The sequence below is a fragment of the Dermacentor variabilis genome, chromosome 9 (genome assembly GCF_050947875.1).
Source record: "Dermacentor variabilis isolate Ectoservices chromosome 9, ASM5094787v1, whole genome shotgun sequence".
Lineage (NCBI taxonomy): Eukaryota > Metazoa > Arthropoda > Arachnida > Ixodida > Ixodidae > Dermacentor > Dermacentor variabilis.
In genome coordinates this window covers 144,054,015-144,072,383 of record NC_134576.1, presented here as the reverse complement: position 1 = coordinate 144,072,383, position 18,369 = coordinate 144,054,015, and the positions used below count along the sequence as shown (strand labels likewise).

Genomic DNA, 18,369 nt, shown 5'->3' with positions numbered 1-18,369 from the left:
ATCCGGAGACCACTGAGCACATCCTAATGGAATGCGAAAAGATTCACCCTGAGAGAACCGTAGCTAACACACACCGTCCAGAGGCGCTTGGGTTTAGAGTGGACGAAAGCATCAACTGGTCAGCAGTCGAGGTAAGCAAGAGACATTTATAGTATTGGTCGAAAAGAAGGAGGAAAGAGATTGATACGACCGGATCTCTTACAGCCATGGCTAGCTTTACAAGGTACACTTGGGAAAAAGAAAAGATTAAGGAGATGTACACCAAACTGCTGGATGAAAGAAAAAAAAAAACATGTGTAGCATACTTGATTAAGTCAAGCTCGCTAGGTGACTATTTTTCACCGCCCGGTTTCGAAGGGGATGCCATTAAATCATCATCATCATTAATGATGATAGAGGTATGCGGCACTCGCGGCGGCGAATGTCCCTTTCTTCCTCACCTTTGGCAGCGCTATTCGACATCTTGCGCATGCACATAACGTCTTCGCATGTGCAGAAGCATAGACATGACGATATAGTGGCCACATCAAGGAAATTAAGTACAGAAAGAAAACACGAGTCAGAAGGATCATAAGATGATGGTATGTAGTAACATGTAACTACTATTAAAGTACTCCTAACTGTACTCAAAGAGATGCATGTGCCTGCAGGTTGCACCCGCTACCATTCTTCTCCGACATAATAATTCTGTTCAAACGATGATGATTAATAAAATGAATAATCCCCAGAAGCACAGTGACGTCATATCTGAAGTCCACGCACGAAACGAAATTCTCCGGAAGTTCACAAAATATAAATCTTCCTGGGTAAATGAAGTGAGGTCAATCTTAAGTGCCACATTGCGAGCACAGCTCAAGCGAACGCGAACACAACACCAGGAATAAAATATGCACTGAGGCAAGGTATTGGCATAAGAAAGTGTGTGAAGTTGCACCGCACATGAATAAAAACACGACTTCGTGTTCTGGAAACAGGTTTTATTATTTCGACATATATGTCGCATGTAAAACCGACCTTCAAAGTTTTAGATGTCGTAACAACCAGTTCAGGATATTTGTCGTGATCCGAATAACAGAGGTACAGCGAAGCTATTTACCGATTGCCTTCGACAGAGCAGATGAAGCAGCGCCACCTGCGGCACCACCTATGATGCCGCCCGCGATTCCCGCAGCAATGAGAACAGCTACGAGAGTGACGGACTGCTCGTGCGTTTCGTCGACCACTGCGCTAAGCGACGCCCTCGGTGCTTCTAGAGCTTCGCCATGGTCTTCGTGTTCATCCATGAGATGCTGGGAAATCTTTTCCACGAGATATTTTCTCGGGCTTGTGCAACGTTGCAGCTTGAATTTCTGAGATACAAAGAGAAAGGAATGCGTCAGAACAACTGTAGTATCTTACTGGACTTAATGTATATATATATATATATATATATATATATATATATATATATATATATTAGAACAAGCTTAGGTTATTTTAAACATTCGAATGGCTTGTGCTGTTCCCGCAGGGGAGGCCCACGCACTAGCTTCGTCCTAGTGCCTCTATTTTTAAGTTGACTCGAATTGGTGACTACGGACTTGATGCGAAGCCTGATTGTGGCTTCATGGATGACATTTGTGAATGTTTATCATCAGAGTGCTGAACTTGGTTTCACTTTTGCGCATCCTTCTTGCTATGTCATCATCATCCCTCATCACATCTTTATGTCCCCGTTCCCCCTCCCCCTGTGCAGAGTAGCAGGCTAGAGCACCTTAGCTCAGGCCGACCTCTCTGCCTTCTTTCAATTAAATGATCTATCTACGAATGGCTAATCTTTAGCAGGAAGGAGTGAACGCATGGTATACTGCAAAAGTGTGTGGGAGGGAGAGCTTGAGCCATGACACATGGCCGCCGTCGAACCACTAAATATAAACCTATTTGTTAGGGAATTTAGTAGATGGCTCCTCTGGCGTGGATTACACTATTTTACAATATTTTAGAATCTGCCGCTTTCTTATGTGAGGCTTCACGCTTGTTGAACGATGAAGTCATCCTATATACGATCTGTACAGCGAGATTGCTTACGGCACAGATGTCCCAGGATCAGGATGACCAAGATTGGGTAGGCGTCCATGGTGGTAGCGCTGTAGTCCGGAACAGAGGAGCTGGTCAAGGTGAGCCCTTTGTCACATAAAGCAAACCTGCTAATTCGGTCTCCTTTAAGCCTGCGTAGAGATATCAGACCACTAGAGCAACCATGTGCACTGACCTGCTGCATTTCTTGTGTGAGAGTGACACTGACTCTAGGTAATGGCATCGTTTGCCATAACCGGATCGCGTCTCTGCATTTCTCGTAATCATCGCCGCCTCACTTTCTTCTTTCTTCCGAGCAAAAAACTGGGCGAAACACTTAGTTCCTCAGACTGAGTTTTATGTTATTTTTTCACCAAGAATATTTACTAATATATGTATTTTCTCAACTATTTCAAACTTTTTTGGTGAACATACAGACACATCATCGGTGTGGAAGTGGGTTTAGAGATATGCCAAGACTAGAACTTCTAGGCGCCGTATTCTCTACGAGTACTCTCGGGGAATACGGCCTATTAAAATGTGAACCCTAATCTAGTGCTTTATGCTTTGTGATTTAGTATAATTCTGTGAAATATGGGAAAAAGAAATGGTACTTCAGGCAAAAATTTCACATTAGAGCATTACACGTGCGACGTGAAGGGATGTTCACATAAAAATCTGAACGGGTTCGAAATCCCACCTTTCGATTTGTCCGAGCCTATGTGTTGCGAGGAAGGCTGAGAACAGGCTTCGTCAATGCTGGCTCGAGGGTTGAACACAGGCTTCGGATATGCGGCCATGGTATCAGGAATGAAACAATCGCATGTTCCATTTTCTTGAGAGCGCACCGTTATCTAAGTCGTGATAGCAGGCGCCACAGTTTTTATGGCCGACCGGAAAACAACGCGCCTATCGAAACGCTTATATGGCTCTGGTCATATTAAAGACGGATGTGGTACAGAAAGTTGCCCCTTTGATCATTGCGTGCTGTCATTGGTCGTATAAGTCTATCTTTCGTCCTGAAAATTTTTGATCAGCTCAACCTCATGACATACTGCGCATTACTTGATTTTAGCGGTAACTCTATTTAGCAACCAGCTTCTCAGCGTGTTCATTTGTGCTAGTGGTAGAGGTTCATGGTAAGAGCGCCTATCACGGGACGAAAAAGAATTCCTCGCAGCGGAATACAATGGAGGAACGACTCTTCAAGAAACATATATGATACTAGGCGGAAGTTTCAGCAATGAACTGTGAAGTTGGTCGTAAGAAGCTGTCGGCAGTGCTATGAGCATGGCGCGGATAAGCGGTGTTATGGCACGGCTGCCAGACGTAGAAGTGGTTAAACTAAAATAATTGACCTCGTCATGATGTCGGTCGTCCTCAACGCTGTGAACGTCAGCGGCCAACTTGGAAGAAAGGAAATGCCTGCAGGAAGGGGTGCGCCGCAATGCAACTAATGGGAAGCGCTGCCTGAGCTTCCGAGAATGCCAGCTAACGAAAGTGAATGTCAAGCTTTATTTTGGGCGAGGGATTCGGCTCAATACCAAAAAAAAATGACGAAAGAAGGTGATGACGATGAACAAGTGTGACTGTTTGCGTGTTGCATGTACGCGTGCATGCCTGCGTGCGCGCGCGCGTGTGTGTGTGTGTGTGTGTGTGTGTGTGTGTGTGTGTGTGTGTGTGTGTGTGTGTGTGTGTGTGTGTGTGTGTGTGTGTGTGTGTGTGTGTGTGTGTGTGTGTGTGTGCGTGCGTGCGTGCGTGCGTGCGTGTGTGTGTGTGTGTGTGTGTGTGTGTGTGTGCGTGCGTGCGTGCGTGCGTGTGTGTGTGTGTGTGTGTGTGTGTGTGTGTGTGTGTGTGTGTGTGTGTGTGTGTGTGTGTGTGTGTGTGTGTGTGTGTGTGTGTGTGTGTGTGTGTGTGTGTGTGTATTGTATCTGGAATGGCAACAGAGAAGGCGAGCTCCCTCAATGCAACACGTCGGCATGACGTCTTATGGGGGGCGCACATCGAGAAAGATACTTGATTGGAGTACACGTGTTACTATAACTAGAGTTCTCCCGTTCTGCAATGCTATTACAACGCTGCATGCTATGCTATGCATGAAATTGTGGCGAAGGGCCGATAATTCAGCTTTCTAACGCGGTCGCGCATCGGGCAAGAACTTGTTAATGAAGTTCAAGCAAGCAGGGAAGCTGGCGCATGTAGGTAGCTTTTCGGAGCATCGTCTCATTTCTGTCGTATTCCGAGCGGGTGGCGTCGGCAACGCCAGCATTGGGATCTGGAAACGCCACAACATCATTTAGCCAGTACGCGGTGCCTGTCTGGCTGTGCCCGAGAGCCGCATACAGAGCTTGCTATGCGCGTGCTTGGTGCGAAGCGGCCCGACTTTGCCCGTGAGAATTCAGCGAGTGCTGAATATCGCTTAACGCGATCTTAACGCGCGCTTGCAACCGATCTCCGATGGCGCCCCTGGGCCGCTATAACGTAAAGCGATTCAAAACTTTTCTATTCCGATTCTGAAATCAGTCTTATGTGACTGGCCAAAAATTTTCGGGCCACTCCCACTTCGCATATCGCCCACGCGACGTCACGAAAACGGCGAAAACGCCCCATCTGATATGATGCGTGCACACTGCTTATGCATGATTAGAGAGAACAAAAGAAAAAAATAATTATTTCTGATTCGACGCCTCTTTCGCCATAATACTGTGCCAGTGATCAAATGTTTTCAGGCTGCGCCCACCTCACCTGTCTGTCACGCGACGTCACAAAACAGTGAACTCACCGCGTCAAAGTGACGCCTGCGTGAGCGTTAAAAATGCATTAATATGCCGAACAAAACAAATTTTTTCTGAATAGGCGGAGACTATCCCGTTCCGAAATGAATAGAAGATGGCTGCCCGTCGATGGATATGGCACTGGCTACTCGGAGCGGCCGGGGAGCATGGACTTATTTCCTTATAAACATTTTCCCGTGGCAGTATAACGCAATCGTGCAGTTTCGGCAGGTATGCAACATTGCTGCGCCAACTCCTTTTTGCTGAGGATCCAGTCTAACGGCATTTTTAACGTTCCGTTGCACGCCACCGCGATTTTCTATCAGCCACCGCAAGCTAAGTGAGGGGAAGCGGGCGAATAGCAGACGCCGGTTCTCTACTCCCACTGAGCTGCCTCGGCCCTGTCGAACCCCCCCTCCACTTGAGCCTGCCCCTCGCCTTGTTGCAGCCAATTAGATAAGAAAATCTGCTCAATGTAGGCAAAACTATTCGCTTCGAAAGAAAAAAAAGTTACCTCCTATGAACGAGGAGAGCGTTTGATTGGGCTTTTCAAACAACGCTGCGGTTTATCAACCGATACTTGCGTCGGGGGTTACGTAAGTTTGACATCAGGAGATTGGAATAAAAACACATTGGAATAGTTTTACGTTATACGTAGGCCCCAGGACACAGATTAGTAATTCCTTCCTAAATGATTTGTGCTATTCTAGAATGATTTGAACAAACCTACATTTCAAGACTGGTTCTCTGTTGGAATACGTAGTTCCACGAGGCAGCGATGACCGTCCTCATTGCCAATGGCTCCGGTCGTCTCTGCTGTCCACTAGTAGACCGGAACCTAGGGAGCCGGCAGAAGAAAGGACGAGCTCTCTTCGTCTGCTCTTCATATGTTGCGTAGCCGGTATGTTGATATAAATGATAATTACTTAAATTACGAAACAGTTGAATTGCTCTTGAAGAATGCGTTTCTCCCGCTGTTTGAAGTTTGCTGTTTAAAGAAACAGGCGTATTTCTTGATGCAAGGGAAGATGCAATTTATTGTATTAGAAAACAGTGTCAGACCTCTCTGCGGAAGCATTCAGCATTCGCTGATTAACTTCTGAATAAGAGCCCCGACAGCCGCGGATATGGCGCCGCTTGCGACGGCCCCTGCTACAGCAGCAGCTACGGCCGGAAGGGCGTGCTCATCAGTTTCGTCGCCGAAGCTGTCGACAGACTTTTCGAGTGTCTTGAAGGCACCGATGATGTCCTCATGGTGCTCCACGAGGGAACGGGAAATCCTTTCCGTGAGTTCTTTTGTTGCCTCGTCTACGTTCCTTGCCGGCTTGCTCAGCGTGGCTGCGCGAATTTCTGTAACGTCGAGCGAGTGAAATATATGAAGCATGCCACGTAAGCTGGCATTCAAATACATACAGTGAGGACGGCGAAAAGAATAATGAATGAGGGAAGAGTTCGCAAAAACTGTATCGCGATAGATACGTGTTTCAAGCTGTATGGAACGGTAACGACAGTACACAAACAGAAGGAATGCACAACACCACAGCAATAATGCTGTAAAACAATGGCCTTTTTACGGCACTTGAAAGCCGGATGAAGTGCATTGGACGTAATCGCCTGTGATGGTAAAATATTGCCTTGGCGTCGCAACCATCCAGTGTGCTTCGCGCGGAATCGAGGGGAAGTCAAATAGCGGATACGCATGATTTTCGCTTATTCGTCACGGTCGCCCTGCGGAGTCGTACGCAGCGTGTAGTAAAATCAACCGAAATGGCGCACGAAAGGTTAACTTCGGGAGTTGAAGGGACGAACGTACATACTTATGTATCGAGGTATGTAAATGTTTGTTCCCTTCGAATAATGACAACTTACTTAATTAGAAAGCCATTGTCGCCTTTCTAGTAAGGTTGTTGTTACTAGGAGCTGTCTTTTCTTTGTTAAGATGAATATAAAGGAAAGAGATTTAATCATCCTAAATGTACGTCTATTGCTGTTTATGTAAAAGTAATAATAAGATAAACACTATAAAGAAAGAAACAGCCAAAGGTACAATGACGTTTGTACAAAATGAGAAGCATCACTTCTGGAATCTCACCGGCTGAGAAATCGGAATATCATTAGTGCTTGTGAACACAAAGCAATGATTTCAAGTCAAGATGTCATCTGTCTTCAGGAGGAGAAAATAACGTCTCAGCTGAAGCTAGAGCGAACACTGAATGTATTCGGGCAAACGAAGAAGAGAGCACACATGTGTGCGATTTGGACAGTTTGGTACTTACGGCACAGGTTCCCCAGGATGACGAGTGCCAAGATAGCGTAGGACTTCATGTCGAATGGTCTGCGGTAAAGAACAACACGCAAGTTTTGATCGACATTCCCTAGGCCGTAAATCGCTGTGGGGAATTGCAGAAATTACTTTAGTGAAGGTTTTCGTTGTAGCTTCTGAGGTCCACAAGACATGTGCTAACCGCGGTCGAAAGGCAGATGACGAATTTGGTTTAATCGTGTTTTCTGACGCAGTGATATTCATATTGAAGCAGCGCACTTGTATCTGCCACGTACACGGACACATAGAAACGACACACACAGGCGCTGGACTGCAACTGCTAGTTGCAGTCCTACCTTGCAGTCCAGAAGTTGCAGTCCGCTGCCTGTGTATGTCCTTTCTATGTGTACGTGTACGTGGCAGATGTAGGTGCGCTGTTTCAATATCATGATTAAACAAATAGCCCATCAGTACCTTTTACGCAAATTTCTGACGTGCCGTTGGCACTCGTGAGAATTTTTTCTCTAGAAAACAAATTTCCCGGTAGGTGGACGCCCTATTATCAGGACACAGTTCCTTTTCTTGTGACGACATAACCATATTTTTCTGCAAGGGGTCAGAATATGTTTTGGAACACTCGTAGGTATTTCGAAGTGAATATTTTAGTGCCTACAGTCCCGGATTTGGCGTGAATGAGGATGGTGCTTCGACTGCTGCTGCTGTTTGATTCTGGGTCGGTTGGCATCTCAGCGTATATCCTTTTGTGTTTATATATATATATATATATATATATATATATATATATATATATATATATATATATATATATATATATATATATATATATATATATATATATATATATATATATATAGATAAACACGTGCGGAAGTAAATTATGTGTACCGAATGGCGCTGCCACCACACGGGCGTATATAACTTCGATTGGATATATCATGTAATATGAATTGGGTTGCCGACAAAATACTGGCCGTGCGTGCGCTTCAATTCTGCCGTAATAATAGAAAAATAATTCCATCATGAAATTTGACCAGATAATGTCAGTTCGTAGATATCTCGAAAGCACACCGAATTCTGAATTGAAGAGCACCTTATATTGAGATAGTTCTTTGATTTACTTTTTCTTTTTTAGCCATTTGGTACGTGCCAATGGTTGTGTGCTCCTCCTTGGCCAATTCCCCAAATAATAATAATAATAATAATAATAATAATAATAATAATAATAATAATAATAATAATAATAATAATAATAATAATAATAATAATAATAATAATAATAATAATCGTCATCATCATCACCACCTTTTATGTCTACTGTAGAGCGAAGGCCTCTCCCTGCGATCTCCAATTGCCCCCGTCCTGCGCCAACCGATTCCATCCAGCGTTTGCGAATTTTCTTATTTCATCGCCACGCCTAGCCTTCTGCCGTCCTCGACTGCGATTCACTTCTCTTAGAACCCGTTCTGTTACCCTAGTGGTCCACCGCTAATCTAACCTACGTATTAGATGGCCTGCCCAGCTCCATTTCTCTTCCTTAATGTCAACAGAGTATCGTCTATACCCGATTGCTCTCTGATCCAAACCGCGCTTTTCCTATCTCTGTTATGCCTAGCATTCTTCGTTCCATCGTTCTTTGCGCAGTCCTTAACTTGTTCTCAAGCTTCTTTGTCAATCTCCAAGTTTCTGCCCGATATGTAAGCACTGGTAAAATGCACTGATTGTACACCATCCTTTTCAATGATAACGGTAAGCTCTCAGTCAGGAGGTCACGATGTGTGCCGTATGCGATCCAACCCAGTTTTATTCTTCTGTGAATTTCCTTCTCATGGTCAGAATTCCCTGTAATTAGTTGGCCTAGGTTAACATACTCCGTCACAGACTCTAGAGGCTGACTGGCGATCCTGAATTCTTGTTCCCTTGCCGGGGTATTGGGCATTATGTTTGTCTTCTGCATAATATTCTCCAACCCCACTCTTACACTCTCTGTGTTAAAGTCTTCAATAAGTTGGTGAAACTCGACCTCGGTGTGGCTGAACAGGTGAATGTCACTTGCAAATCGAAGGTTGCTGAGATATTCACTGCTGATCCTCACTCCTAAGCCTTCTCAGTTTGACAGCTTGAATACTTCTTCCAAGCACGCAGTGAATAGTATTGGAGAGGTTGTGTCTCCTTGTCTGACCCCTTTCATTATACGTATCTTGCTACTTTTCTTGTGCAGATTTAAGGCAGCTGTGGAGTCTCTGTAGATATTTTCGAAGATATTTACGTAACTGGCCTGTACTCCTTGATTACGTAAGGCCTCTATGACTGCTGGTATCTCGAGTGAATGAAATGTCTTTTGGTAATCTATGAAAGCCACGTGGAGAGGCTGACTGTGCTTTGCCGATTTCTCGATTACCTGATTGATGGCATGGATGTGATCCATTGTAGAGTATCCCATACCGAAGCCAGCCCTTAGTTGACTGAAGTCCAGTGTTTCTTTATTCTTTTGGAGATTCTCTTTGTGAGTATCTTATATAATACTGGAGGTAAGCTAATGGGCCTATAATTTTTCAGTTCTTTTACGTCTCTGTTTTTGTGGATTGGTATAATGTTGGCATTCTTCCAGTTCGTGGGACCCTTGAAGTTGATAGACACTTCGTATAGAGAGCAGCCAATATTTCAAGCATTATGTCTCCTCCATCTTTGATTAAATCAACTGCTATTACATGTTATACTGCCGCTTTTCTCCGTTTCATGTCTTGCAAGGCCCTTCTAACTTCATCGCAAGTTATAGAAGAAGCCTCTGCAACCCGTTCATCACAACTTCATATGGAGGTATAGCAGCGGGTCTGCAGGTCAGTATAGAATACTTCCAGTGCTTTTACTATGTCTTCGATCTCGCTGATGATTTTACCCTGCTTATCTTTCGGCTAAATGCGAGAAACATACGTGTACTTAGATATAGGTGCACATTAAAGAACACCAGGTGGTCGAAATTATTTTTTAGTCACCCCTCCCCCCCCCTCCCTTGCGGCGTGCTTCATAATCAGGTTGTGGTTTTGGCACGTAAAACCCCTTAATATAATATAATTAATTACATATTTGTTTGTCCTATGCCAAGTTTTCTTCTCACTATTTTCATGCTGCATTCATTTTTTACTTCTTCGTCAGTCTTTCTCACGATACAGTTTTCAATATACCTTATTTTCTCCTTCTTGATCAGTTTTGGCAGTTCTGCGACTTCTATCTGATCTATTGAGTTGGACACTTTTATTCTTTGTCGTTTCTGTATTAGGTGCTTTGTTACTTGAGAGAGCTTACCTACTGGTTGCCTTGGGGCCTTACCTCCTACCTCAATTGCTGCTTCTGAAGCCAACCAAGTTACGGTTTCATTAATTACCTCTATGTCATCTTAATCTCTGCGTTCTAAGGCTGCATATTTGTTTGCAAGTACTAGACGGAATTGTTCTGCTTTTAGCCTTACTGCGTTTGGGTGGACCTGTTTCTTCTTGACCAATTTTACTATTTCTGTATTCAACTTGGGGTGAATCCCAGAACCCACTAACCTAGGATCACTGCACTTTACCCTACCTATCACTTCTTTATCCGGCACTACTCTGGGATCGGCAGAAAGTATGAAATCAATTTCATTTCTTGTTTCACCATTAGAGCTTTTGCAGGTCCACTTTCTGTGGCTACGCTTCCTGAATAAGACATTCATTATTCGGAGCTTATTCCTTTCTCCAAATTCTACCAACATCTCTTTTTGCGTGTTCCTAGAACCAATGCCATAGTTGCCAATTGCTTGTTCATCTGCCTGCTTTTTCTCCACTTTGTGTTAAAGTCACCCATGACTACAGTATACTTAGTTCGCACTTTTCTAATCCATAATTCAACATCTTCATAGAACTGGTCTACTTCCTCATGATCGTGACTGTATGTGGGAGCATAGGCTTTTACTACCTTTAATCTATACTTCTTATTATGTTTGATTACGACTACAGCTAACCTCTCATCAATGCTGTAGAATTCGTCAATGTTGCCCGCTATGTCCTTATGGATTAGGAATCCTACCCCGTATTACTTCTTATCTAGGAGACCTCTATAGCAGAGGACAGGTCCATTATTCAGCAATGTATAAGCCTCACCAGCTCTACTAACCTCACTAAGGACGATGACATCCCAAAAAATGCTGATAGTTCCTCAAAGAGTCCTGCTAAGCTAGCCTCGCTCGACAGAGTTCGGATGTTAAAGGTTGCCAGGGTCAGGTTCCACGGACGGCCTATCCTGGTCCAGAGCTTCTTTGCACCTTCTGCTGCGTTACAGGTTTGACCGCCGCCTTGGTCAGGTGCTCCGCAGCTGCTGGGGACTGAGGGCCATTGGTTGATCGAATGAGTCATTTGGGAGGGAGTGGCCGAATACTACACCACGGAGGCCTATTTCTGTTCTGGGGAGGGAGTGTATTTTATATATATCCCCCAAATAGATATCCGTTTATTAAGGTATTTGGCACTGGCACATAACAGGTACAGAATGCTTATATGTAGAAAGGTATGTGTGGTATTACTCTGTGCAGACACCTGTCATCGCCATTGAATTCCCTCGACAAGCATCATATGTATCTTTCGCCCTCTTGACATTGCTTCGTAGACGGCTGCTGCTATCTAACACCTTAATTTTGTTTTTGCATTTCGGCTTAGGTTAGGAGTTGTGAAGTGCATAAGCATTACTGCTTCTAGAGAATAGAGCTCTGGACTTCGTTGTGGACAATGATTAACATAGAAATAAGATTACATGTTACCGGGGGTGAAAACAAACACAGTTGTACGCATCGGGTGAGTTGTAAAATATTTAATAAGCCACTTAACTTGGGCTTCAATTTACATATATTCCAACATGATCATTGTATCTGCATCAATTTTTAAGCTAGCAAATTTTAAACAAGTTCTTCCTGCCACCGCTGCTGCCAGACAATGTTAGTGTTTTCCATTTGCAGAGAAAAATTACCATGACACGTAAAGTTTGCCTTTCTTGCAAGAAGACAATCAACAATGACTGCGATAGGATTACTTGCTCCGAATGCGATTACATTTATCGCGCAGGAAAATGTTCTGGTACAAATGAAACATTCTTTAAAGGAAAGAATGAAGCTGCTCGAAGGACTTGGACGTGCCCGACGTGCTGCTCAGCAAAGTTAAGGTGTAGCACAGCTGCTGCGAACACCACTACAGACAAAAACGAAAATCAGGGTCCTACAGCACAGACAGGTAGCTCATATAATCAGAGTGTGAATGCACTTACCTCCGTACTGGGTGACATAACTATACGTCTGGGCCGTCTTGCGCAATTACCACACTAGGTCATTGGCATGGAAGAAAGCATTACTTTCTTGTCTCACACGTGGTTGTCAAAGTTGTCTGACACGTGGTTGTCTAACACCTGTTGTCTAACATGTTTGCAAATATGCGCAAGTTTTAGATGTTAATATTACTGATCACTACCCTGTGCTTTTTGTAATGTAAAAGTGCCTGAACTCAAGCAAGAAGTGTATTACCCGGGCATTATTTAACTCTGCGTATCTGCAAATAATGTACGCGTAATTGATTCGTCACGTGTACACTCGTCGAAATGTTCTAACAATAGTTACGACGTGTTTGTAGACATGTTTACTGAGGCGATCGCCACCGCCTCCACCACGTACTGTGTGCGCAGTAGACATGCAATCCCGCGAGATCCTTGCGTAACGGGCGCGCTGTTGCGCTCTATTAAACCTAACTGTAATATGTACAAGAAATTAAAAAGGGAACCTTATAACACTTCCTTCAAGGAAAGATAGTCTACGTATTCGCAAACTCTTAATAGAACACCTCATGCAGCAAATAAGGCTTATTTTAGCAATTGCATTGCACAGAACGCGAGGGATGCGAAAAAAAAAAGAAAGCTGGTGCCTTCTCAACCAGTTTTTGGGCGAGACGTAAAACAACATCCCCCAGAAAAATAATATACAATACGTTGTGTAGACTAGACCCGAAACTATCTGTAATGCTTTGAGTACCTATTTTTTGTCCCACATTAAGTAAACTGGTAAGGATTTTGATACAACGTACATTCCATGTACAAATTCTTCTTTTCACCTTTACCCTACAGATGAGCTTGAGGTGGCTTCAGTTATTTCTAATTTGCGAAACACTGCCTCTGAAATTGACAACGTTCCGGCGCATGTCGTTAAACTTGTAATTGACATCATGTCACCAGTTCTCGCGCATATTCATTCATTCGTTCATTCATTCATTCATACTGTAAGCCCTATTAGACCTATTACAGGAGTGGAGAATAAAAACAACAAAAAGAATTATAGAATGCAACCGAGTTAAAAGCTTTGACTCACATAGGTTGTCTTACAATGGATTCTGCACCCTCTATAAGTGAGGGTGCAGACTGGCAGTTACCAATTTGAACATACTGTTCTCTGCAATGAAGGTAAGACGTGAACCATTTCGTGATTGCGGAATTTTTAAATAACGTCAATACTATATCTTTCACGGGTGTGTTTCCAGAACGGATGAAAATTGCCAAGGCGCTGCCACTGTATAAGTCAAAGGACAAGCGTAGAATAGAAAACTACCATCCAATTTCAGTGCTACCGTTCTTCAGCAAAATACCCGAAAAAAATATTCGCGAGGCGCCTTAATGACTACCTGCACAAGCAGAACATTCTTTCCCGGCACCAATTTGGTTTTAGAAACGGCCTTTCCACACAAACTGCAGTCTCAGAATTTACAGACTTAATTAGAAAATAAATAGACAGTGGTTATCTAGTCGCTGGATTGTTAATAGATTTTTGGGAAAGCTTTCGATTCTCTCAAACATTTTATATTCAGCGATAAATTGCTGCCTTACGGAATTAATGGAATATCTTTGACGTTAATTCGCAGTTACTTAGAAAATTGGCAACAAATTGTTCAACTAGGTGATTTTCAGTCCAACAGCATTGTTATTAACCTTGGCATTCCCCAGGAATCCATACTTGGACCTTTATTTTTTTTACTCTGTATAAATGACTTGCCTTCGCAGCTTGTGTGTGCTACCTCTGTACTCTATACAGACGATACTAACCTTATAATAGCTGATCGTGAAGAATGCAACCTAATTAATAAGCTTAACCATGAATTACAAATTTCGCACCGTTGGCGTACACTGAATGCCCTTCACTTTAAACCAACGAAGGCAGTTTTTATTTTATTTTATTCTGAAAAAAGGAAAACGACTTTTCATTCAGATGTCGTTTACAATAACCATCCGATAAAACAGTTTAGTGAGACAAAATTTCTTGTTGTTATTATCGATAGCTATTTAACATTCCGCCTTCATGTGCGTTCTGTAGTTCATAGGGCTTCATATGACTTGCATGTGCTGTCGAAACGTCGAAACTATTTCCCTTCCCACATACTTATCAATATATACTACGCATTTGTTCACTCTCACATTAATTACTGCTTAGAGATCTGGGGTTGCACGCACAAAACTCATCTGTCACCGGTGTTTACACTTCAAAAAAGAGCTCTTCGCATTATAGCACCCAACAATATGCATAATAAGAATGAAAATGTATTTAAAACCCTGAACATCTTCAACATTTGCGATTTGACAACATACAACATCGCCTCCGTCATGCATCAAATAGTTAATGAACAACTAGTCTTGAGAACAGTCTCGCTCCATCCCTCATTTCGCAAAGTTGGGAACGCATCTCGCAGTCGTTTTTTATTGCCTATGTAAGGTAAATGCTAATTACGGTTGCTCTACACTGCAGTTTACAGGCACCTCAGTTTGGAATAAGCTTGATAGTGACCCGACTACTCTAAGAATATCGCATACATTTCTTAAACAATTAAGGCACTCACTTATTAAAAATGCGTAACACTGCACATGCTTGCACATGTCCTCACTTTTCTTTTGTTTCTTTTCTTTTCCTGTGCCGATGTTTTCGATGACGCAAAAATAAGTATTGTTAGAAAAATGTATCTTATATGTAAAATTTTGCATACTACTGTATTTTCTTGTTATGCTTACTCAGCTATTTCAGTTTTATGTGATTTTACAGTATAAAAAAACAGCTGCCATAGAAATGTGTTTTTCCTAATAACAATCGGTAGGGACACTTTAACAAATTTGTTGGGTCCCAGAAGTGTGTACTTTGCCATTGTATACGTTAATTACGTTAAATAAGCTTTCAAATACCTGCATGGTCGCCGGTTCCACCTATTTTTATGAAAATCAAACTATAACGCAGTTGAATGGGATATTTGTAAAATGTAGAAGTGCCGGTACGGTAAGTCCACGGAAGCAGATCAAACATAATTGACTGCTTTAAAAAGAATTCTGTAGAATGCAAGACTCGAGGTATGCTGATATCTCTCGATATTTCTAGATAATACTTCGTTTTCAAGTGAAGATGCGTTTTAGTAACAGACTGCAACCCAAAGGGCTCCTCGGCAATGCCTTGGAGTACTGAGCAAAAGTAAATGTTCCCGGCGAAATGTAACTTTGTCAAGTGCAGCGCCCTTGTCGTAGTGTTTGTGCTGAAAGTTGTAGCGCTCATTCAATCAGTGTGACTTTATTTTATGCATGAGCCACGTGGGCCCCACTTTTGCATGCTGTTTTGTGATTAGGTATATTAAATTTGCATTTATCCCTGTACAGCACCAATATTTCTGATTAAAAAATTCATTGCTCTACATAGCCTATACAGTTCACGATCTTAGGGCAGTCATTACAACTCGTCTATAATAAATGCGTCATTAAAAATTCAGCGAAAAATATCATTGATATTGTGCGGTAAGTGCAAGCACCTGATACAAAGTCATCAATTTAAATGCCTAACATTCCCTCTCCCCCGATTCACGAAGCAATTTTTCAATCTAAGTGTTTGCAACAGAACTTTGTGCTGCTTAGTCGCGGTGTTACAAAAAAAAAAGTTTACTGGAACTTCATCTCACCTTTCGGTATGTGCCACGCTAACGGGCGACGAAGACAGCAGGCTTGATACGGTTTGCGTTTCTGCCTTCAAGGCAACTGTGTGATGTGCTGAACGTGCTATGGCTTTTTATTCTTGGAAGCAAGAGGAGTCCTTCTACGTTCCGGAAAACAGATAAAATCAAACAATAGCACATGCTCTTTTATCCTTCAATAAGCTTTTATCTGTTGATTGTATTGTTGATTGTATATCTTCTGTATTGCGCTTAATCTTACTCACACAAGAAATAAAGAGCGAACGTAAAGGAACAAAAAGTCTGCGCCCGTTCTTTTATGTTTGTTCTTTCGTTCTTCTATCAGTGTGATACTAAGCGAAATACATTAACGAACGTCCACCAACTAGCCCCACTCATTTCTTTACTCTTATCTTTAATGGTGGAGGTTCATCGATACACGAAGCAGTATTTACGTACGCAGATATTAGTGCCAGAGTAGGCGCTTTTCTTTAATAACGGTGGTATTAAAAAGAAATGTTATAGATACACTTGCAGCCGAAGAATGACTCCGATACCCAGTGTGATTTAATCAAACCTGCTGTATCAAATATCTAATGCGATGAGTGCAGGCGCTTTTGCCTTTCTAATTGCTTCGCCGAAATACATGCGTGACTCTCGAAATTTTGTGCTCTGTTTAAAATCTTAATTCATTTACCGCCATGGTCGCAGAGTGGTTATGGCTTACCTCGTTGTTGAGTACACAAGGTTATTAATGGGATTTATTTATTTATTTATTTGTTTCATTTGAGAAGTACTGCCATCCCCGATGCGACCATTGGCACGATTGGATAATGCAGTGGAGAACAAAAAAGTCCAGCGAAATCAATAAATTTTATCTGAAGCGAGGCAACATACAATGTAGCAAGCGCGCAAAAGAACCGTGGATGCGATACACCTGAAACGACTTCAAAACACAAGGCTTGCGAAAGAAATAGGAAACATAATAATAATTGCGGAAAAGCCCTTGAGCAATAGAGATAATAACATAAATTGAGAATATGACACTTGTTTGAACAACGGTGGTCTACAAGAGAAATCGCCATCGACGGCAAACTCCAGCCGCTGTTTGAGGCGAGATGCATAGTAGTTGAAAAAAAAAAAGAAACATAGGAAGCTGTTCAGATTGTCTACCCAGTGCGGATGGGAATGACTAAACGTCGGTACATTGCACTGTTTCTGCCGATAACAGATTTTATTCGGCGAGTGTGTGCGGAAATAACGAGGTTTTAAGGTCCCATTGGTTTAAATAAGTTATTCCTTCAGTTGCTTTGAATGCCGGCGTACGTGGCGCGCTGCGCGCTTGACTTGATGTGCCTGTATTCGTCAATGCCCTAAAGCTCTCCATGAACAATTTTGAAAAATATGCGTTTCAGTATATGTCATTGCGTCGTCGCGTCTTGTAATAACTCGAGATGTAAAAAAAAAAGAACAGTGGGGTTTTGTGGGTTAGAACGGCGATCCGGCTGGGAGAGGCGCCGTGGTTTGGAGACCACGGATCAATTTCGACCAGCCGGGGTTGTCTAAGGTGCACCCTGTGCACGCGAGCGTCGGGCATCGTGCACCTCCACGGAAGCGCAGCCGCCACGACCGGAATCCCGCCCGCTACCTCGAGGTCTTGAGATTTGGCAGTTTTGAAGGAGTGCCCGTAGACATGAGGCAGCTGTGAGAATTATATACGAACGCAATTGCCTTTCTTTGGATGCCTTCGAGTTTTTTTAATGTCCACTTGACTGTGGAGGTCCTAGAGTGCTGAATAACATTCGAGGATGAAACAAGTAAATGTTTGGAGGCAAGTACCTTTATTTCCGGTGTGGAGCTTCTCAGGGAGCTCCTTAAGAAGCCCAACTGCTGTACGGGTTTCCTTTAAGTGCGGGACATACGTTCGTTCCATTGATAGCGAAAGCCGCTTACGATTTACGGTCATAGCTACCATTTTTTTCGTAAAATTTACTTTCATTTGTGATCTTGCGCACCAAGTGTGCATATTAAATAATGCCAAATTTACGTGGTCGTTGTGACGGTGACTACGAAGTTCATGATAAAGGATGCAGTCTGCAATTATTCTTACGTCTACTGGAATATATTATGCAAAGATGTCAATGGAAATTAAGAAGGAAGTGACCCTAGCAGTGATCTCTGCGGGATTCCAGACTTCACTGATTGTGCACAGCAGCATTATCAGCAGTAACTTTCCGTTTATCGATAGAAGAAGGTGACCTGGAATCCGTCTGTGCAGAGTGTC

The 18,369-nt window shown here is 42.9% G+C and overlaps 1 protein-coding gene across 2 annotated transcripts; it reads right to left on the bottom strand.

The window, feature by feature from the left end:
• Nucleotides 1–916: 916 nt before the first annotated feature.
• Nucleotides 917–16,229, bottom strand: LOC142557721 (uncharacterized). 2 transcript variants are annotated; one of them, XM_075669767.1, is made up of 6 exons: nt 16,095–16,229; nt 7,106–7,164; nt 5,756–6,179; nt 5,560–5,667; nt 2,068–2,207; nt 917–1,349 (listed from the first exon to the last, which is right to left on the bottom strand). In XM_075669767.1, the coding sequence occupies exons 4-6, from the start codon at nt 5,619–5,621 to the stop codon at nt 1,276–1,278; spliced, it is 276 nt and encodes a 91-aa protein (XP_075525882.1). In that variant the 5' UTR covers nt 5,622–5,667; nt 5,756–6,179; nt 7,106–7,164; nt 16,095–16,229; the 3' UTR covers nt 917–1,275. The 2 variants fall into 2 exon arrangements, with proteins under 2 accessions (XP_075525882.1, XP_075525881.1); XM_075669766.1 differs by lacking the exons at nt 917–1,349; nt 2,068–2,207; nt 5,560–5,667 and having other exon boundaries at nt 5,847–6,179; nt 16,095–16,213.
• Nucleotides 16,230–18,369: the final 2,140 nt, after the last annotated feature.

Excerpts from the sequence above, each read along its gene's own strand:
- LOC142557721 (XM_075669766.1), bottom strand. The coding sequence starts at position 7,154 with ATGAAGTCCTACGCTATCTTGGCACTCGTCATCCTGGGGAACCTGTGC. Across the intron at positions 6,180-7,105 it reads CATCCTGGGGAACCTGTGCC|AAATTCGCGCAGCCACGCTG; the intron begins GTAAGTACCAAA and ends TCGACGTTACAG.